At 38.1% G+C, this 23742-nt stretch overlaps 1 protein-coding gene across 1 annotated transcript in view; it reads right to left on the bottom strand.

The window, feature by feature from the left end:
* The window catches only part of UBE2Q2 (ubiquitin conjugating enzyme E2 Q2), a 65436-nt gene that overhangs the window by 30758 nt on the left and 10936 nt on the right, over nucleotides 1–23742 (bottom strand). The window contains exon 2 of the mRNA XM_074232499.1: nucleotides 2020–2124. Coding sequence (XP_074088600.1) covers nucleotides 2020–2124 — 105 coding nt within the window. The remainder of the gene's footprint in view (nucleotides 1–2019; nucleotides 2125–23742) is intronic.

A 23742-nucleotide genomic window follows, 5' to 3' on the forward strand; every position in this document is an offset into this window, starting at 1 on the left:
CCTTTCTAAGAATCATGTTTTTAAATGAAAATTAATTATTTTTCTCATCCAAATTCCCAGACCCCCTTGAAATTTTAACTCCTGTGCTACATAGCACCCAGTTCTAACCCCTAATTTTTTCCCTTTAAAAAAAGAGCATGTCTATATTAATAAAATTTCTAAAAGATTATTTATAAATCAAATTGTGAAAACTTTAGTGATATATTTTGTCCTCAGCTAATTGAACTGCCTCTCTCCAGATCATGCTCTTAACTGGGACAGGGTATGAGACTGGTTCTCTGTACCATCTCAGAGGAGGATATGAACAGCTCCCAGGGGTTAATGACTTCCAAATCTAGAAATCCTGAGCACCAGGGAAAGATCTCCAATTATCTTATGAACATTTCAAACTGAATGTCCTGAAGGCATCTCAAATTCAACCAGTCCAAAACTGATCTTTAGCCCCAAACCCATCCCTGCTTGAATTTCCCCCTTTCTGCATACAGTGAGCTAGGTGCTCCCTTTACCTTTCACTCTGCCTTCCCCAAGAGGCAATCAGGTGCCAATTCTTAGCAATTCTACCTCTTGCAACCACCTGCTCTTCTCTACTCCTCCAGCCATCCCCTGTCCTCTTGTTCTACTTGTGGCAATGTCTTCCTAACTGGTTTCCTTGAACCAAATCTCTTCTCTCCAAACTCTCCTCCACAATGCTGCCAATGCTTTTACAACCCTTTACAACCTGGATTCAATCTATCTATATTTTCTACCTTCCCAAACTCTACAGTGCAGGCAAATAGTTTTATCAATGCTTCTCACAGATGACATTGGAGACCTCCTCTCCAAGGCAAGGAAAGCTCCCTCCATTTCTTAGATTAGTTTGTTGATTCCAAAATGCTACTCAAACACCACCTTCAATACCAAGTCTTTCCAGATTCTCTGTTCCCCTCCACTAGGCCCCCTCATCATGCCATTTGTACTTATCTTGGACAAATTTTCATTTCCTCATTTAATGGAAATAATTAGTTTGCAGAATTTAAGGTGCCTGAGGTCAGGACAGTCTCATTCCTTGTCTTTATATCTGTATGTGCGTGTGTGTGTGTGTGTGTGTGTGTACATATATACACATTTGCTAGTTGTTGAAGTCAGTCCAACTGATAATCCTCCAACTGCATACCTCCACACTTTTCAAACAATTCAAAATCAGTACCAAGGTCTTCCAAACTTTTTTTTTTGTAAGTTTTGTTGCCAGTGAAAAGTTGTTCTCATGTACAAAGCTAAGTGTAATGGGACCAACCGTTCTGGTTCTACTTCAAATAAAATACTTTAAAAACTCACTACTAAGAATTACATGGTGACTGCTGCTGTAATGTAAAGAACCATTCCTTAAATATATCTTTTGCAAATCCAAATTTTTATCACTTTCTTCAAGCAAGTTACACTCATTTAGTCTCCATATGGGCAAGACTCAATATTAACCATGTTAAACATATATGACTTCTGATCTCTAGGAATCTATAATTTGCAAATATAAGGGCAGGTAGATTATAAAATTACTTTAGAGGTCATCTGTATTTCATCTGTATTATATCCAAGTTAAATCTTTGTGTTTCAAAACATGGTAATTGTGAATGCCTGGCTGGCTTCAGAAGTAAAGGGATAGAGGACGAGGATAAGAAGGAACTTACTTATTTAATCACATCAAAAAACAAAGGTATTTGTGGAAGAAGAGATCTTGGAGAGGCCAAGGCCCATAGTCATAGAAGTATGTAACAGGGCCAGGATCCTTCCATCTCTTCCCACCCACCACTTCCTTTGGCCTAAACTTAGATCTGCTGGCAGCAAGGGTAAGCAATGCTTGTAGTCAGGACAGAAATTCTCTGTGTAACAATGGACACAACAGTAAGAAATGAAACACACTGAATAGCAAAGTAAATGGACGAGGTTCTGCCTCAAGTCAAAAGATAAGGAAAGGGTAATGACCAATGCCCCCCAAATGAATCAACTATGCTTAACATGTAGAAATGCACATAATGATCTCACCAGGGTGTTGCTTTTTTTAATATCTTCAAGACGTTCTAGAACTGATGCCAAATTTGGGTCATCCGATTCCACAAACCATATTGGTGATGAAGACGGATAGGATTCCTATTATAGAAAGAATTGCAGTTAATACACTTAGCTACATCCTGAGCACAATACTGTCAACCACTCAAAGAAGAAAGGGACCAATGTCTAAGAGAAAGCATATTCAAAAGAAGAGTGGGCCCCAAGCAGATGAGAACCTGCAAAGAGCTCTTCCCAATGTCCATAGTCTGCAGCATCTTCAACCCCACAACAAACACTAAGACAGACTAATTTTTTCTAAAGCAAAAAAATAAAAAATCTGCAGCAGATTTACATTATTCGGCTGCTTTTCATTTTTTTAGGCGAATATAGTAGAGCTCTAAAAGTTCAGTTTGAGAAATGTGCACTTGAAATTATTTTTTAAAACTGTGGGTATAACTTTGATATTTTTTAACCACCCTATCCCAGATGCAAAAAAGTGATGATAAATCTATTCCATGTTATCTTTCAGAAAATCAGCAATTAGCAAAAGATATTTTATCTGATAATTTCCTTACAGAAGGGGACAATTAATCCTAATTGTCTTTGTTTTCTTCTAATCCAATAACTATTTCTCCACTTGAACTTTGAAAAGAAACCTGTAGTGTGTGTGTGTGTGTGAAATCAATTAAAAGAGCACAACAGAAACTGTTTAAAAGTTAGTGTCAATAATGGCTACAACAAATGCTATCCAAGTTTAGTACTGAAATAACTGAGGGTGTGCATTATGTGGGTGTGTAAGGATTCCCATTTGTTTAGATTCTGTTGCTCATTTGTTGGTTAGTTTTATTCAACAGCTTTGAATCCCCATATCTCTGGGTGTCAGGGAGGAGAGATAAATTGGAAAATGAAGGTTAATCAGTTAACAAGAATTAATTGTTTATTTTTTGCCAACCCTGAGCTAGGAGCCAGGATGCAAGGGGAGGCCAACAAAATCAACCAAAGAAAAGAATAGCCCAGGTTCTCAAGGAGCTCACATTTTAATGAGGGAGACAATATGCAAGTAACTACTAACACAAAATATAAATTGCAATTGGAAGGTCATCTTAGGCAAAGCACTCACTCATGCACCCTCTCTCTGTATGTAGTACATATATAGATACACACACACACACATATGTATGGATATGTACACACATATATTTGCAGATAACACATACATATTAAGTTTCAAAATAAGTATTAGAGGTAAAATTAGCACCTAACTCAGGGGATGACTTATTACAAATGGGTTTGATCAGGTAGTTTTAGGGAGATAGAATTTGAACTATAACTGATATCCTATAACAAACCTTTGTTATAACAGAAATATAGTTTAACCAAACAGCTTCTCCTTGTTCAGTGTGCCCAAGGACATCAGACAATATAGCCTACTTCCTCTGGCACTGGAAGGGATATCAGAAATTTGTGGAATTTAAAGAAAAGAGGAATCATACAGCACCTGAATCTCATTAAGGAAGATACACCCCATTTATCTTAAACAAAGATGGCCAGATGATGCATGGGGTATTTTATCAGCCTCATTTCCAAACCTTCAACCCTGAAACTCCCACAATGACCCAAACCTTTTAACAGAACATAATAAAAATAAATTATACCTTCTTGAGACATATTTCCTCAGTTTGTGATGACAATTTTGATTGCTGCATTATTGTATTTTAAAAATTACATTAACCAAGTCCAGGAACTCAGGGTATAAAATTGGCAAACATTAGACAGCTTCTGTATTGAGCAAAATTAAAATATCTATGGTACTCTTTTTGGTCTGGAGGCAGTCCAATTCATGTTAAAAGAATTCACGGGAAGGAGATCAGATACTATCCCCCTAAGTATATATATACTGCATATGTTATGGTTCCGTTTTCATCATTTTTATGCCAAAAGATGTTGGTGTTAATAGTAACAACTCACATTGATAGAATGTTAGTACTTTAGAAATATTATCTAAAGTGTATGATCCTCACAAGTGAAGGTCCCAGGCACTACTAAATGTAGGTAACTTCACTGAGACCAGCTCCTTAACAAAAGTTACAAAGACAAACTCAGCAGCCCTCTTTTGAGACCCCTTCGTGGGCATGTGTGCTGGGTCCCCAGCAGCAGCAGTCTACCTGCTGGTCCAGGCAGTTTACTGGGCAGGCTAAAGTTTTCCTTCCAGATCTAAAGTGGTACTAGGGCATATTTAGCAAACCATATGACGGAAATCTATTTTGCTTTTCCAACTCATGCATATTTCCATGTTCCATCTAGTCTTTGTTCATTAGGGGAAAAATAGGTTCTGACCACAAAACAAAAACTAGAAAGCAGTATGGCAGAAATTAAATTCAGATCAATTATCTTATGCCCCAATAAGTTTCAAATGGAGACACCTAGCTATAAAAGATCATATCATAAACAAATTAGAGGGTCAGGGAAGAGGTATTTTTCACACCTTCTCGATCAAAGATTAGAGGAAATCAGAGAAAAAAGACAATTATGATTACATAAAACTGAACTTTTTTTACAAACAAAATCAATGCAGTTAAAATTAAAGGAGAAAGTTTGGAAACTATCTTTGTTACAAGATCCTCTGATAAACAGAGAAGTGTTTAAGTACATAAAGTAAATTCCTGTGGTCTTCCAAAGAAGAAAAGCAAGCTATCGACCACAGCGTTAAAAAAAAAAATGTATCAGGTCACTCAAAAGACACTTAGAAATTAAAACTACTCTGAGTTCCACCTTATACCCATCAGATTGGTAAAGATGACAAAAAAGGAAAAGAACAATTGCTAGAAGGGATGTAAAGAGACAGGCACCAGAATGCTAATCTAGGAAGGTTTCAAAACTACAATAATAAACTATAAGTAAATTTGAATTTAGGAATGGGGGTGTACCACTTCTTGTATACTCTTGGATACATTCACCCAAAAAGGACAAAATAAAAAAAAAAAGAAAGGAAAAAGTGAAGAAATTTAAAGAACTTCAGAAATTATCCCATCTTTTAGCTGTGATTTAGATATATTGCAACAGGAACATCATTTATTCTCATTCTCCCCTCAGGAGCATCTTAAAAAAGTTAACTTCCTTTCTTAAGTGTATATTTTCTTGACTTATCTTAACAGTACTGTATTATCCATAATTACATATGAAAATAAGAGTATAGCACATACACATATACCACAGACACTTTTTCAATAAAATTTCTTTACAACTGGGCTTTTTAGGAGTTATCCTAAGCATCAAGGCTGAAAATAAACTTATACAATAGAGCAAGACTGGCTTTCTAAATTATTTACACATTGCTGATGTATGATAAGTAAGATATAAGTAGTAGACATCTGCATTAAAATGTCTGGGCTTTGGGACCTCTTCCTCTCTTCAAATGGTCATTCAAAGTCTGGTTTTGTGAAGCATAGGACCTTCTTAACAACTTCAGCTCTATTAACAGAACAAAGACTAAACTCTCACAAGAGATGTTACAAGCATGGTATACACTAAGGCTAAGCCTAGGACTTTGTCTTATTTAGCCTGGTCATTTAAAAGTTTAAAAAAAAATTCCCAAAACCTAAAACCTGGCTTTCTTTGTAGATTTTTAATGAATGATCTGAAAGGGCATCTCAAAAAATAATTTCTTCTTTTAGAGAAGTAGGTGCCATCTCAATTTGACAGCTATAAAAACCTTACATCATTTGAATAGAACTGAACTAAAGGTTTCATAGACTTTTCTCACCCTTCTCTTTCCTACACAACCTAGTAAGACCTCAAAAAAAAAAAAAAGACTTTACCCAATCTGGATTGACAATCTGTCCCTCCCCCATTTCCTAAACTTTCAATTCTAGTCAAAAAAACCCCTCAAAATCGGGGCAGTTAGGTGGCGCAGTGGATAGGGAACTGGCCCTGGAGTCGGGAGGACCTAAGTTAAAATCCAAACTCAGACACTTTATTAATTGCCTGGCTGTTTGACCTTGGGCAAGTCACAACCCCATTGCCTTAAATAAATTTAAAAAATGGAAAAAAACATCTTTGCTATCACCATGGTTATCTAATACCAGGTTGAGAAGAGCAGATTAGAGCTGGAGATGACCTTGCCAGGCCCTTTTACAGTTGAGCCCTAGCCATCTGGAGGGTGGCCCAGTTACACAGAGTGAACAAAGGGACCAGGCCTGAAACATTCCTCCCAAGCATACATGGAGAGTAAAGAAGACTTCTTCCTGGCTCTCCCTGTTCTGTTCCTGTCTATCCAGCATAGCCACTGCCAGATGACTCTAACAGACACCACTTTCACTGGTCCCTCTCTTACTTGGTAATATTTCATCTGTGCATCACTTGGATGTGACACAATGGCCTGCCCACAAGTAAGCAATGTATGTTTGTTGAACTCCTTCTCCCACCAGACCCCATGGGAAGCCTGGACTCCAACTAACCTGTTGGTTTCAGCTTTCCATGTCCAATTTTCCTTTCTCTGCTTATCTAAATATGTCCCATTTTTTCAAGACCAACTTCAGCCCAGTCTCTTTCATAAAGTCAACTGCTTAGCTTCAATGAACTCTCTCTAGTCTGAATTCATAACATTGATTACCCATTGTTGTTGCTGGTCAGTCATGACTCTTCTTAACCTCTTTGGGGTTTTCCTCCTCTAGCTCATTTTATAGATGAAGAAACTGAGGCAAATCAGGGTAAAATGACTTGCCCAGATCACACAGCTAGTTAAGGGACTGAGGTCAAATTTGAACTCTGGTCACCCTGACTCCAGGCCTTAGCACTATCCACTGTGTTGCAGAAGCTGCCCCTTGATTGTCCATATTGTCCTTCGGTACTTCACCTTTTGTAGCCTTTGATACTGGTCTTGAGCTGTTGGATCCATTTCTCTTTTTTGTGTTTGTGCATCACACACACACACACACACACACACACACCCTATACACAGAAATCACAGTGGAATCATGAAGACACTAGCTGCACATCTAGGCATGTTCCTTATTCTCTTTGGTAAGATGAGGTTCATAACTTCACCTACCTCATAGGTTTGCTGTCAGCAGCCAATGAGATGACAATGACACAAATGCTGGCTATTTTAGATCCCTCATCACAGAATTGAACACACCCACTGGACAGAAAACTTTATTTTTATTTCACAACAACCAGCACCTAGTGCTGCACATACAGAAGGTGCTCCAACCAACAAAGTCAAACACTCACCGTCTGCCATATAAATTACATAGTTCTACTATTGTTCTATTAGAAACCAGGAGGGACAGGATTTCAGGGAAGCCTGGAGGGATTTACATGAGCTGAGCTGAGTGAGATGAGCAGAACCAGAAAAACACTGTACACCCTAACAGCAACATGGGGGTGATGATCAACCTTGAAGGACTCGCTCGTTCCTTCACTGCAGCAACCAGGGACAATTTTGGGTTGTCTGAAATGGAGAATGCCATCTGTATCCAGATAAGGAGCTGTGGAGTTTGAACAAAGTTCAAGGACTATTCCCTTTAATTTAGAAAAAACCAGATATCTTATTGTCTGATCTTGTTACCTCTTAGAATTCTTGTCTCTTCTCTAAGGAGATGATTTCTCTCTCATCACACCCAATTTGGATCAAGGTACAACATGGAAACAAAGTAAAGACTGACAGATTGCTTTCCGTGGGGGGGGGGGTGCAGGGAGGGAAGTAAGACTGGGGTGAAAATTGTAAAACTCAAATAATATCTTTAATAAGAATAAATTTAAAAAAGTTACGTAGTTCTGAGCTTTAGGGATGTGAAAATTATTAATCAGGGCCAAAAAGTGACTCCCTCTGCTAAGGCCTTTTTTCTTTGCATTCTGCACACTGCTCCCAATTCCTCTTATATTATTTCCTCCCAGTTTCCTCCTCCTTATCTACATTCCTACTTGGGCAACCCCTTTCTTAGCAATTCAAGACTTTCAGGTTGTAACTGGCCCTAAGGGAATGAGTCTCCATTACCAGCCAGTAGAAGAAATCTGATGGTTGAGAATCTTCCCCATCTTTGGTTCAATTCCACTAAATATCAAGTGTCTCCTGTGTTCAAGTACTTTGTGAGATATAGATAAGAGAAGTAAAGACAGAAAGGATTATAACTTTTATGGAAAAGTAGAATAGTAGGACTATTCAGGTGCTAGGAATCTAAAGAAGGTAAAGCTAATTTATCATCTACAGTGGAGAAAAACAGATAGGAAGTGTGAGGAAATCTACTAAGGAGGAGATGGCATCAGAGTTCAGTTTAAAAGACAACAAAATGCTAAAGTTTAAAATTTATGGAAAGAGTACAAAGGTTGAAAGAATTGACTACATATTAAGAAAAATGACACGCGCTCTTCTCCTACCATAACTAACTTGCAAACCAACCAACCAAATTCCAACCTCACTAGCTAACAAACCATCCTAAACAGTATTTACAACACCAAGGGTTATATCTATGTTCCTGTATATCTTCAGAAAACAAATTCCATTAAAAATAGGACATTACTAGTCACAAGCAGAGACTGGAAAAGAAATCTATGCAGCCCTTTGTCCTTTTGTTCAGATGAATCCCTAATAGGATTAAGAAGTCTTTGTTTGCAAAGAGAAACAAAGATTTAGATCATTATACTGCAAATAGATTCATGATATTAACTTTTAAAAATAAGCAATGAGTTCCAGACCACTGGCCTTATGACCCAGAGGGAATTTAGTGCTGAATAATAAAGCCTCAGCTGCAAAAGTCTAGAAGTTATTATTGTGTCCAAAGGAAACCAAATCCTACATGGGAATACTCCACGCAAATGTAATTAGGGATTTTTCTAAGCATCAAAAATACTTTTAGGAATTTTCAAAAATCTATTAAGGGCTATTTTTCTGCCTTTCATCATTAAAATATAATCAGAACAAGCCAGGCAGTTCACTAAATGGAACAGAAAATGTAGATTCTTATTTTGTTAAAGTAATTCCCTTCATATAGCATTTGATCTCCCTTCCAGGTTTTAAATTTGCTTCATAATAATAAGCCTAAAATTCTATCTGTGCTTTTAAAAGTGTTTTCTGGAAGTAGAAGGGAAGAGTGAGTCATTTGTCTGAATTAGAGATCAGCTAACTGGACTTCAGATCTGGAGACAGGGTTAGGCATGGATGGGGTGGGTGCTACAAGGTGGGTGGGTGGAGAGCCAGGAGAGCAATTTTAAGTCTGGCATTGGGAGGATAGTGTGGGGAAGTCAGAGGGCAGAATGTAAATTAGGGGGAGGTGGTAGAAGAATGACTATTTCTTAACAAAACAAAACAAAACAAAACTGATTGTCAAATTAACTAACAAGCATTAATGCTGAAAAGCCAGTGGTGAATCACATTTTCAGTGCCAGTTAGTGCCAAGAGATAGAACCAGGCAAAAAAGTAGCTTTCAACATAAAACTCAAGATTTCTCATCACAGCTTTTACAAAGTTAACTTTCTACTTGTCCTCCCCAAAGTATTTTTTTTCTTAATCAGAATATAATTCAGCTCTCCTGATTTTCTTTTTCTTCCCTCAAATTAATGTTTATTGAGTTTTCTACATGTTGTACATTGGATATAAAGAACCTAGATACAAACCTCTCCAGAAATATTCTTAGATATTCAACTTCCTCTGGGACACCTCAAATCTTAAATTCAGCATGTTCAAACTGAACTCTTTACTTTTCCCCCAAACCCTCTCTTCTTCCTAACTTACTGTTAAGGGTACTATCATTCTCCCAGTCACCCAAGCTCACAACTTAGTGTCATTTTTGACTCCTGCCTCATGGTTGTTGTTATTACTGACTCTCTGTGACACCATTTGGGGTTTTCTTGGCAAAGACACTGGAGTGGTTTGCCATTTCCTTCTCCAGTTCATTTTACAGAAGAGGAAAGTGAAGCCAACAGGGTAACGTGACCTGCTGAGAGTCACCAGCAAGTGTCTAAGGCTGGAGTTGAACTGAGGAAGAGGAGCATTCTTGATTCCAGGTCCAGCACTCTATCCACTGTGGCACCATCTAGTTGCCCCTTTTGACTCTGCTCTCATTCTGTATCTCTATTACCAACGCCTAATTCCTTCTTTGAAATATCTCATGTATAAGCCTCGCCTCCTTCTTTCTTCTGAAGCTGCCACCATTCTGGTAGAGGCTCTGCACATCTCATACCTGGACTACTGCCCTAGCCTCCTGCCTCTAGTCTCTTCCCATTCCAGTTTATTCTTCTGTCAGCTTATCAAAGTGATCTTCCTAAAGTGCAGATCTGACCTGCATATCTCTCCTCTAGCCAATAAACTCGATTATTGTTTTCTCATCTCCAGATCAAATAGAAACTCATCTTTTGTTCTTTATAACATCCTCTTTCTACCTATTTTCTCATCTCCTTAAATCTTATTGTCCTCTATGAGGCACCTGGTGGCAGTGTATACAATGTTGAGCCTGGAGTCAAGAAGAACTAAATCCAGCCTCAGATATTTTCTTTAACTTTTCTTTTATTTCATTTTTTTTTCACATTACTACAACAGCCTTATAAAAATAAACCTAATCCCTGGTGCAGGGAATAGAGCACTGACCTTGGAGTCAGGAAGATGGGAGTTCGAATCCAACCTCAATTAGACACTTGACACTTACAAGCTATGTGATCTTGGGCAAGTCACCTGACGATGATTGAACCCAGGTACTCCTGACTCCAAGGCCAGTGCTTTATCCACTGCACCACCTAGCCGCCCCGGTCATCCTGATTCTTATCTGACCACTGGACCCAGATGACTCTGGAGGAGAACGTGAGATTGGTGACTTAGCACAGCCCCCCTCACTCAAGTTAACTCCCATGCTTATCATGGTATCACCTACCTGATGTTGTAGTTTTCCTCAAAAACTAAGGATAAGGGGGCAGCTAGGTGGTGCAGTGGATAGAGCACTGGCCTTCGAGTCAGGAGGTTCCTGAGTTCAAATCTGATCTCAGACACTTAATTACCTAGCTGTGTGACCTTGGGCAAGTCACTCTTAACTCTATTGACTTAAATAAAAATAAAAAATAAAAAAAGCTAAGAACAAAAATATTATAACCCCCCCACACACACACATACACAAAGAAAGAGAAACCTCAAGAAAAAAAAGTAAAGAGAAACAAAAATGTGCTTCAGTCTGTATTCAGATATCATCAGTTCCTTCTTTGGATGGATCACATTCTTTATCATAAGTCCATCAGAGAAGTTGCTTCAATATATTTTTCCCCACAATTACTACTGCTAGCTGTGTTTCCCTCCATCCTACTTTCCCTACTGCCATTTATTCTATTCTCTCTCTCTTTTCTCCCTGTCCCTCCCTAAAAGTGTGTTGCATCTCACTCCCTTCTCCCACAATCTTCTCTCTCTCTTCTATCACCTACACCCCCCTTTCCTCTCCCCATCCCCTTCCTCTCCTATTTTCCTCAAAAGTAAGATACATTTCTATACCCAATGGAGTATATATGTTATTCCCTTTCTGAGCCACTTCCAATGAGAATGAAGGCTCACTCACTCACTCCCCTCACCTTCCACTCCACTACAAAAGCTTTTTCTTGACTATTTTAACTTCACCCATTCTACCTCTCCTTTCATTGAATGTCCATCTTTTCCCCTGGAAGAGGATGTTCATTTTTATTGGGTAGCTGATTCTCAGTTGTAAACCAAGCTCTTTTGTCTTCTGAAATATCATATTCTAAGCCCTTAATGTAAAAGCTGCTAAATCTTGTGTAATCCTGACTGTAGCTTCATGATATTTCACTTTTCTCTTTCTGACTGCTTGTAATATTTTCTCCTTGACTTGGGAGTTCTGGAATTTGGCTATAATATTCCCATAAGTTTTCATCTTGGGGATCTTTTTCAGGAGGTGATTGATGGATTCCCTCAATTTCTATTTTACTCATTGCTTCTAGGCTATCAGGGCAATTTTCCTGGAGAATTTATTGAAAAATGAAGTTTAGGTTTTTTTTTCCTGATCATGACTTTCAGGTAGCCCAATAATTTTTCACTGATTTCTCCTGAATCTGTTTTCCAGATCAGCTGTTTTTTTCAATGAGATATTTCATATTTTCTTCTAGTTTTTTCATTTTTTTAGATTTCTTTTATTGTTTCCTGATTTCTCACAAAGCCATCAGCTTCTCTTAGCTCCATTCTACATTTGAAGGATTTTCTTCAGAGAGCTTTTGTGTCTCCTTTTCCATCTGTCCAATTCTGCCTTTTAAGGTATTCTTCTTCTCATTGACCTTGTTGTCATCTGACCTAAACTGTTTTGTTTTAGTTTTTTTGCAAGTCAATGGGGTTAAGTGACTTGCCCAAGGTCACACAGTTAGGTAATTAAGTAAATATCTGAGGCCATATTTGATTTCAGGACCTACTCACTCCAGGGCCAGTGCTCTACCCTAAACTGGTTTTTAACATGTTATTTTTTTTCAGTATTCTATGATCTCTCTGCTCCTGACTTGGTTTTTATGAGTTTCATACATCACTCTCATTTCTCTTCCCAATTTCTCCTCTACCTCCCTTACTTGATTTTCAAACTCTTTTTTGAGCTCTTCCATAGTCTGAGCACAATTCATATTTTTCTTGAAGACTTTGGATACAGAAACATTGATTTTGTTAACTACTAAGTGTATATTTTGGTTCTCCATAGGACCTAAGTAATTGTCTATGGTCGGATTTTTTTTTCTGTTATTTACTCATTTCCCTAGCCTATGACTTGATTTTAATTCTTTGTTAAGGTGAGACTTCTTCCAGTGTGTAGGGTCACACTATCCCAAGCTTTTGAGGGTTTTTACAGATGTTTTCAGGGAGACATCCCTGGGACCTAAATTTCTCCCAGGTCTTAAGAGAGGCTCTGACTGCTCTCCTGACCTGTGTTCTAGTCTGTGGATGACTACCAGCACTCCCCTCTGCCCTGGAGCCATGAGGAGGGTCCTTGCTCTGCTATAGTAGTATGGGACCCCAGACTGAAACCTGGATCTGAGTATGGGCAAAGCAGCAGAATCCTGCCTCAGAGATAGCAGAGAGACCTCTGCAGTCACCCCCGATCCCCTAACTCTCCATGGGCTCAGTGCTCTGGAAGTAGCTGCCAGGTGGCTCCCTGCCGGGTGCCCTCCAGGTCTGCTCTTGGTTCCTGGTGCCAGGTCTGTTCTGAGGCTTGCACTGGACTGGGCTCTGGTACTGTAGAGTTTTTCCAATGACCTTCAAGCTGTCTTTGCCAAAGTCTGGGCTGAGAGGTCTAGAAATTGCCCCTTGCTGCCACAGACCCAGACACCCAGGCGCCCTGTGGGCTATTCCTGAATGGCTAGAGCCAATTTGTTCCTGCTCAGTTGCAGCCCTCTCTAACCCTGGTTCAGTAGACCCTTCCCTCAGATCTTCCAAGTAGTCTTGGGCTGGAAAATTGTTTCACTCAGTCTTTCTGAGGGTTCCACTCATCCAGAATTGGGTTAATCATTATAGAGATATATTGGGAGGGGGAAGGAGGAAGATGCTATCTTGGCTCTGCCTCTCATGAACTTCTTAATACTGGTGGCAATAATAAAATTTCACATTTTGTTTCATTTTCTAATGCATTTACAAGGCAATTTAATTTCAAGATTTTCTGTTCTCTTCTTCTTGCCTATAATGGGGCCTGTAAAACAAGGCTTCAGACATCTGCTTCAGGGTTAATGTTCTAGGAGGCTGGAGCTAAAGTTACTGTCCAGTTCTGATAGCGATGCCCTGGACGATGCCTCCTTAAACCGCCCATGCCAGCCACAACCACTCTTCAACCCTAGCCACATACTCTGTCTCTTGAAAATCTACTTCCTGACCCTTCAACTGCTTTTTTAAAAAATTTATTTAAAGATTTGTGTTCAAATATGACTCTATGTTTAGCATGGTTATTTACAAGTGTTTAGCCTATTACTGAATTGCTCTTTGTCAGGGGGAGGGGAAGGGAGGGAAGAAAAACACCAAACTCAAAAACTTGCAAAAGAAAAAAATTGATTGCTGAAAACTACCATGACATGTAGTAGGATAAATAAATAAATTTTTACAAAAGGATTTAAGGGGGCATCCAGGTGGCACAGTGGATAGAGCGGATAGAGCACCGGCCCTGGAGTCAGAAGTGCCTGAGTTCAGATGTGGCTGCAGACACTTAATAATTGCCTAGCTGCGTTACCTTGGGCAAGTCACTTAACCCCATTGCCTTAAATAAAAATTTTAAAAAATTTATAAATAAAGATTTGAATTAAAAATTCTCTCTCCTCCTCCCTCCCTGAGAAAATAAGCAATCAAATACAAACCATACTGGAGTGATTATTCAGTTACTTTGTTATGTGCTTGTCTTAACACTATCCTTTTAGAATTTAAGTTCACCAAGGGCAGAATTGGTCTTTATTTTTGCTTCTATTTGAATTCCAATGATTGGTACATATAAAGTACTTTAAAAATGCTGATTCTATTTAGTATTGGCCTTGCAGTCACCAAGACCTGAGTTCAAATCCTGCCAATGACACAAAAGGTGTGATTCAGGGCAAGTCACTTCATTTTTGTCTGCCTCAGATGTTGTGAGGATCAAATGGGAAAATATGGAAGCCACTGTTGGCTATTATTAATGAATGCCATCATCCCACGTACCCAAAGCAGGTATGGATGGGGGTGGGTCAGAGAATCATTTTTTTAACTTTCCCTTAGTATGACTTAAAAAACTATTCTTGTGCTCCTTAGCTTTTTTTTGTCCCATTTGGAGCATTCTGAGCTTTAGCAGCCCAAACACTTTTTTAAAAACAAATTAAGCCATATTCTTGGTACATCTTCTGTACACGTTGGGTTTTTTGACATTTCCATTGGTCAAAGTTCAACAGCAAAACATGGAAAGAGAAATTCCATTTAAAGTAACTGCAGACAACATAAAATACTTGGGAATCTGGGGTGGCTAGGTGGCGCCGCAGTGGATAGAGCTCTGGCCCTGGAGTCAGGAGTACCTGGGTTCAAATCCACTCTCAGACACTTAATAACTACCTAGCTGTGTGGCCTTGGGCAAGCCACTTAACCCCATTTGCCTTGCAAAAACCTAAAAAATACTTGGGAATCTGCCTCCCAGGACAAACCCAGAAACTATATTAACACAATTACTTTTCTAGGAGGCTGGTGCTAAAGTTACTGTCCAGTTCTGATAGCGATGCCCCGCATTTGTCAAAGTTAGATCTAAACAACTGGAAAAAAAGTCAATTGTTCATGGATAGGTTGAGTTAATATAATAAAACTGACAATTTTATCTAAATTAATCTATTTATTCAGTGTCATACTAATCAAACTACAAAAAAATTATTTTATGAAGCTAGAAAATATAGTAACAAAATTCATCTGGAAGAACAAAAGCTTAAGAATAGCAAGAGAACTAATGAAAAAAAGATGCAAAGGAAGGTGGCCAGATCTAAAGCTGTATATTATACAGTATCAGTCATCAAAACTGTATGGTATTGGTGAAGAAATAGAGAAGTGTATTATCAGAATAGATTAGGTACAAAAGAAACAGTAGTAAATGGCTACAATACTCTACAAAGACTCTGGCTTCTGGGATAAGAACACACTGTTTGACAAAAACTGCTGGGGAAACTGGAAAATAGTATGGTAAAACTAGGCATAGTCCAACATCTCACACCTTATACCAAGATAAGATTGAAATGGGTAAAAGATTTAGACATAAGCCAATTAAGAAAACAAGGAATAGTCTACCTGACAGATCTATGGAATAGGAAGAAGTTTATGACCAAACAAGAGACAGAACATTTTACATAAAGAAAATCAATGCAACAAAGATTATAAGGAATATGGAAAGCTGGGAAACAATTTTCACATCTAGTATTTCTTTAAAATGATTAATTTCTAAAATATACTGATAACTGAATCAAAATTATAAGAATATAAATCATTCTTCAACTAATAAATGGTCAAAGTATATATACAGGCAGTTGTCAGTTGAAGAAATTAAAGCTATCTATATAGTCATATAAAAAATTACTTTTTAGAGAAATGCAAATTAAAACAACTCTAAGGTATCACCTATCAAACTGGCTAAAATGACACAAAAAGGAAAATAATAAATGTTGGAGAGTATATGGGAAAACTGGGGTACTAATGCACTTCTGGTGGAGTTGTGAACTGATTGAACTGTTCTGGATAACAATTTGAAATTTTACCCAAAGGGCAATAAAAGAAAACACTGTGCCTATTCTTTGATCCAGCAATACCACTCCTGAGGCTGTATCCCAAAGAGATCATAAAAAAGGGTTTTCCCCTTTATGTACAAAAATATTTATAGACCCATATGTACAAAAATATTTATAGCAGCTCTTTTTTGTAATGGCAAAGAAATGGAAATTGAGGGAATGTCCATCAATTGCAGAATGGCTAAATAAATCAAGATATATAAATGTGATGGAGGGAGCACTATTGTTCTGTAAGAAATCATGAGGGGCCTAGAAAGACTCATATGAACTGTTGCTGAGTGAAGTGAGCAGAACCAGAGAATACTACACATTAACAGTAACCCTGTGAGATGATCAACTTATAATGAACTAAGCTCTCCTCAGTAGGACAGGGATCAAGGACAATCCTGAGAGACCTGCTATGGAGAATGCCATCCATATCCAATATGATTCTGAATACAGACTAAAACATATTATTTTCATTTTTTAAAATTTCTTAAAATTTGTTTTATGCTGTTTTTTTATTTCTTCTCTTTTTTTCCATAAACACAATTGTACATGTACAACCTTTATCAAAGTGTTTGCTGCCATGGGGTGAGGATTGGAAGGAAGGATGATAGAAAAATGTGGAATTCAAAAGTTTGCAAAAGGATGAATGTAGAAAACTATCTTTCCATAAAATTAGAAAAAAAAGTCAAAACAAATCAAATTCCCATTGGTCCATGAGCTCTGACCTTTTATGTAGCTGATCCTGTACATCCTCCCAACCCCTCCTCATCAAAACTATTTAAAACAGATAGTTATAGTTTTATTTTGATGATTTTACTAGGTACTAAGTTATATAATTAAGAGCTGGGTATACCATATGCTGGAATCTTATATCAAATCTGAAGAAAAAAACATTTTGGTTACCAATTTTTACTTCTACAAAAGCCTGGGGAAGTAATTTAGTGTATTAAACTATAGTTAAGTAAGGAGTAAGGGTAGGTCAAATAATTTACATTATAGTTTCATAGAAGTGATTTGGGAACCTTAACAATATTGAAATTCTTAAGTATCAAATAACAAAAAAATTATTCACAGAGCTACAGTAATATTAATTATACTTAAAGGTAATAAACTATCTGGAAAATAGTTATGTACTTGGAGAAGTTTTCAATAACAATAAAAACAATCTGAAACTTACTAAAGTGTTTACATGTTTTGATCCTCACAACAAACCCACAAGGTAAGTAATATGGCTATTATACCCATTTTATAGATGAGAAAATCAAGGCTGAATTTTTAAAAAAAGGCAAAAATGCAAAATCAGGTATAAGTACAATCATTTATCTACCAGCTCACCTGGCTGCATGGTTGGATTTTCTTTTGTCTATATATTGGAATTCCCACTTTTTAAATATGCTGTTCTGAAAAATGTTTCCTCACCCTGGCAAAATAAACAAACTAAATGTAGCACAATGTAGCACGGATCTTAAGCACCATGTAGGGGAGATTGTTTCCCAAAACTACTTCTTTTCAGAAATTCCCAGCCTCTGTGAAACACCAGCTATTACTTAAAGATACATTAAATAGAGGAAGTACCAGGGGAGATCCTGAGTTCAAATTAGTCTCATACACTTACTAATTACCTAGCTATGTAACCTTGGGCAAGTCACTTGACCCCATTGCCCTGCAAAAAAAAAACCTAAAAAAAAAGATATATTAAATAAATTTTTACTACTATATGCAATGCACAACTGCTAGGAGGGAGATGCATTAGAATGTATATCTTATTTTCAGTCCTAAATTACTAGCTTCATGAGGAAACAAATAAGTAAGAAAGCCTGTGTCCTCAAGAAGCTGGTAATTCAGGACTAAAAATAAGATATACATTCTAATGCAAATTAAAATATGTTAAATATTTAGGAGGAATAGAAAATATTCTATCTCCAAACAAATTGTATTGCTTTCCTCACAAGAACTGTTCAGATGCTTCTGATATAACAGCATTGGGCAGTGATCAGAAACCATTAAAGATAAAGCAGTACAAGGGCTGCTAGGTTGTGAAGTGGATAGAGCACCGGCCCTGGAGTCAGGAGTGCCTGAGTTCAAATCTGGCCTCAGACACTTAATAATGACCTAGCCATGTGGTCTTGGGGCAAGCCACTTAACCCTATTTGCCTTGCAAAAACCTAAGGGGGGGAAAAAAGATAAAGCAGTAGAAACCCAAGGAATCTAAGTATTTGATTATTCAGGTCCTCTTAAGCATTTCAGTCTGTTTAGGTCCTTCCTATTCCTAAGCCTCAAAGAAAAGCAAAACTAGGAGGACAGACCAAGCTAGCGAGAAGAAAATCTTTAATTTTAAAACCAGAGCCACAAAACTCTTCACTTTCCTTCAACAACTTTCACATTAGCTTAGCCAAAAATTCATCATAATCACCTAGAACTGCTATAGTATTCTTCACATTAAAAGAAAAGAAATCTTTATTCCTTAATAGTGAGTCAGGGACAGTAAGGTGGTCCAGGGGACAGAGAGAGCAACAGCTCTGGAGTCCAGAGGACCCAAATTCAAATCAGCAGATAACTTAGGAGATCTGAGAGCCTGGACAAGTCACTTAATCCCAAGCCCCACCAAAACAGTGGGATCAACCCTTCTAACTCAACCCAACCTTTCTTAAGTGGACACTTATTTTGTTTTCAGTTTTCTTATTACCAAGAAGGGAAAAAAAGCAATTCAGCAAAAGTAACCCAATCAATGGAGTCAGACAGTATATGCTTGTTTTTTGTACCAACAGTCTTCCACTTCTGAAATATTTTCATATGGTCATAATAAGACAGCATTCAGTTTTAGTTTCTTATCTGAAACATTTACATTACAGTACATCCTTGTACAAATCATTTTTCCAGTTCTTCTTAATTTCACTGTGCATATAGTTACATTCTTTGTATTTTTTATATTCATCATTCTTACAGCATGGTAATATTCCATTATATTTATATAGTCATTCCCAAAATAAGCAACTACTTTGTTTGCAGATATATAAATAAAAGATGACAATAAAAATATACCTTTATAAAAGCGAAGTATTCCATACATTTTCAAAAGAATTATACAATCAACAAACATAAGAAGGTTCTCTCCCTAGTTCTAGAACTGCAAATCAAAACAACCTTGAGGCTTTATTTCCCATTCAACAAACTGGCAAAGATAACAAAATCTGGTTATAGTCAATGCTGTAGGAGCTGAGGAAAGGCAGACACTCTGTTGCATTGTTGTTGGTGCTATGTGAGTTAGTCCAATCACTTTGGAAAGCAATTTGAAATTATGGAAGATAGTGACCACAAAGGCCAAATCCTTTGACCCGGAGATTCTACTACTAAGCATGTTAACACTGGTTGGTTCTTGTCCTTCATTATCGAAGAAGACCAAACATGAATCAAATGACAGTGTATGTGACTATGGCTGGTCAGACCCGTACAGGCTCAGAATGCTCTACCTCAGTTTGGGCACCACTAGCCCATGTGAACACCTGGGGTGTCAGTTTTATCTGGAGCTACTTCAGTCTGCCTTCCCCACAGAGTTCAGCACCCTCGCTGATGAGGGCACGACATGCTAGGCGGTCCTATGCCAGTGTCTCCCATGCTGTGCAATCAATTCTAAAGTTCTTCAATGAGACCTTCAGGTGTCTCAGTATCGCTTCGTCTGACCCCCTTGTGAGCACTTGCCCTGGGTGAGTTCCCCATAAAATAATTTTTGGCCAAGTGTACATACGTCTGGCATACTAACAATGTGTCTAGCCCATCATAGTTGTGCTTTCTGTAGCAATGTTGTTATCACTAGGAGATATCTTTAAGACAGATCTGAATGACAAAAAAAAGCTTTATATAAAGTAGAATATTTATAACAGAACTTTTTTGTGGTAGCAAGAAAGCTGAAAACAAAATAAATGTCCACTGATTTGGAAATTCATCACCAAACCGATGCAAAACAAGGAGCATAGAAATACAGCAGCTCATACAAAATAAACAGAACAAGGAAAAGAATATACACAATGACTACAACCACACAAATAGAACACAAAACAAAACCAAACAGCAAAATTAATAATACCTAAGAACTTGGCCCCCAAGGAGAAATAGAAAAGGATACCCCTAACTCTTTTGCAGAGGGGATGGCCTGTAGGTAATCTAACAATACATATGATGTATTTTTTCAAAGTATTGATTGTTTTTGCTAAATTTCTCTTATTCTTAAAAAATTATTTTATTTAAGGAATGGCACTCTGGGAAGGAATTATATATACATATATATATTATACATATGTATATATATATAATATATATATTATAAATGGTTCAAAACTTGTAGAAACAGGATCCTGAAGTACACAGAGGTAGCACACAAAAGTAAATGAAAGCAAATGTGTTGCTTCTTTCCAAAGTTTTCTGGACTAAGTGCTCCAGCCAATGCTGGGGTGGCGGTGGGGGTTGTTAGGTACAATATTAGGACAAAATGAGACACTCATAAGTCATTCAACAATTAACAAAAGATTTACTTGGCCAATGCTGGTCAAGGATACTGCAAGTTGATTGAAGTTGCTCTGCCTCCGAGTTTCCTATCAAGGCTTGCCTACCAAATCTCAAAGCCAGGCTGAAATACTCACCTGGATATTTCAAATCAAGCAACCACAAGTGATGGAAACCAAGAATTTAGTCCCCTAAGCCAACCAAATTCCCAAGGATCCCACAATGCCTTTTAAGGAAACACTAGCCCACCCTGCATGGGTACTGGAGGCTGAGGACATTGCCCGCACTCCAAGGGAATGATGACAGAACCCGAGGGACTATATCCTCAACAGATCTCTTCATAATCTTTGAAGTCAATTTACATCTCCCTAGTCCCATCTTCTCAAAAGACTAAATGAACAGGAAAGGATGAAAACTATTCATCTTCACACCAAAGGCTAATGAATCACACTGGATCATAACTGATCAGGGTAAACAATAAACTGCTAACATTAACTAGAACTGATTTTCTTTTTTAGGGAAGTGTTTTCTCACTTCAAAAATGAACAAGTCAAAAAAAAATGAAGACATCCAGCTTTGTAAACGATAAAGCATCAGATATCCATGAACATATTAATAACAAATGAGCAGCTGATTTCACTAGACACATGATTTTTTGAATGAAGAAATGAAACGAGGCCTGGAGAGCCTCATCAAATCTCCCCAAAGTCCTATGAGAACAGCAATAATATCATGAAACCAGCCAGATCCACAGGACTCAAGTCAGCACAAGTTAGACTGGAGCACGGAGAACAGCCAGGAGATGACCCTCAGAGGGTGGCTTCCTTCATTTCTTCTCATTCTAGTTAAATGCAAACTATCCAAATAAGAAATAAGAAAAACACTAGAGGCAGGAGACCACTCTAGACACCCCATATTCTAGGAGTCAGAGAACAGCTTCTGTGACTTATCATTAACTTCTAAATCAGTATTCTGAATCCAGGATTTTAGAGATGGACCTTAAGAGATGATTTCCTCCAGTGCTGCAGATGAGGAAGCTGGTTCAGAGAGAACCAAAGGGATTTGCCTGAATTCACCTCTTTTTCCCCTGAAGAGACGCTCAAGTTGACGCTACCTTTTGTAGCCCCCATTGTGCTTCAGCCGGCAGTCCACCTTTGCCCCGGATCTGCTGTGGGCAGTACCCACGGGCATGGGGTCGCGGGGCTGCTGCAGCTACTGCGAAGTCAGACGAGGCACAGGCCTACTAACAGGCTTCATAATAACAGTGGAAGAGGGAAAGGAGAGGAGAGGAGAAAGATAGTAGAGAATCACATAAATAATTATGATGCTGGGATGCAAAAGAGTCCCAAATAAGTGCCAAGTCAGAGCAAAGGAAAACTGGGAATAATGTGAGGGAGATAATCTAAAGGTGAGGAAGGATACTGGAAAGCTTCGTGGAGGTGACCAACATCAACTGAACAAAAAGCACGCAGAGGGAAATTCAGCAACAACCCAAATCTGAGCTCCAAAGCCATGGCTCCTTTGGCCCATCTGAGACTCGAGGAGGAGGCCCTCAACTCTGCTTAAGAGCTTCCCAACAACTTAATTACAGTCCTCTGGCTTCACAAAACCTAGCAACACTGCTCTGCAGAGAAGGCTAAACCCTCTCATATTCGTTTGCCTAGTCATGTTTTCTTCTAACAAATTAGTTCTGTCAGGCAGGGTCAGCCTAGAGACAGAAATCATTTCTATTATATGCTATTCTCTCAGTGGGAAAGTTGATGCCTAAAAATACCATTCTGCAGAAGGATAAACAGGGAAGGAAAGTCCACGTAAGCACAGAAAAGAGGAGGAGCAGAGGCACCAGAGGGTGGAGGGTGCTGCGAGCAGGGAGGATTCCAGTTTGGTTAGGTAGAGTGTGAGGACAGGTGGAAAAGAAGGGCAGAAAACAAAGGTGAGGCAGGATTATGGAAGGGCTTGAATAAGCAAAGGACCATGAATTTTCCTTGGTAAATAATAAGGTGGCAATATTTTTAGCAGAGTAATGTGATCAATTTATGTATAAGAATGCTTTTTATGACAGTAGTAAAAAAAATAGATGGATCTGAGCAGGAAAGAGGGTGATGTTAGCACAAAAAATGATGAGGTGGTTACTTCGACAATACTCTATGGCAATGAAGGCTGGAGGTGAAAATCTGGGAGAAATCAAGAAGTTGTCCCCAAATTGGGTATGAGGGGAAGAGTCAGAGATAGCCCAAAGCCTTTGGTTTGGAGCTGGTGGGTGGTGTCAAGGCAGAAGGATCTCAGAGACCAAAAGAGTCCCACCCCCCTTTTTGCAGCTGAAGATGAGGCCCAAAGAGACTAAATTATTTGCACAAGGTCAAAGGGATGAGTAAGCCTCAAAGAGGGACTAGGAAGTCACATCCTTGGGCTCCAGAGCCAATATCCCTTCTAATATGCTATGCCTGGAATCTTTAATAAGAAAACCTAAATGAATTCAAAGAAAGCAAGCAAATAAAATGCTTTTGTTATGTGCTGTTCCCTGCCACCAAGCTTGCCCCAAATTTTTCTACCTTTGATCCATTTCCCTTTTTTAAAAGATATATCTATAGTCAATGCATTTATAATTCCAATGACTTCAAATTCTATCACTTTATATTGATTTTTCCTTATTCCTCATATGCTTCATTTCAATCAATTCTTAAGAGTTCCATAATTCATTATATTAATTTATCACAATTATTCAATCATTTTCCAAATGCTGGATAACTTGCTGGTTTTTTCACTATTACAAATATATAAGTTATGAATATATATATATATATATATATATATTACATATAAATTCTTTTAAAGAAGTTTTTGTGATAAAGTCCTAGTATTAGAGTTGCTGGGTCAAAATGGTATTGATAATTTTGTGACTTCCTATATAACACAATTCAAAATGTTTCTGACAGCCAGGTCTGTCATTCCAACTATATATTTAAAATGCTTGTTTCCTCCAAGTCCTGAGATTAG

The sequence above is a fragment of the Macrotis lagotis genome, chromosome 4 (assembly GCF_037893015.1).
Source record: "Macrotis lagotis isolate mMagLag1 chromosome 4, bilby.v1.9.chrom.fasta, whole genome shotgun sequence".
In the NCBI taxonomy this organism is placed as follows: Eukaryota; Metazoa; Chordata; class Mammalia; order Peramelemorphia; family Peramelidae; genus Macrotis; species Macrotis lagotis.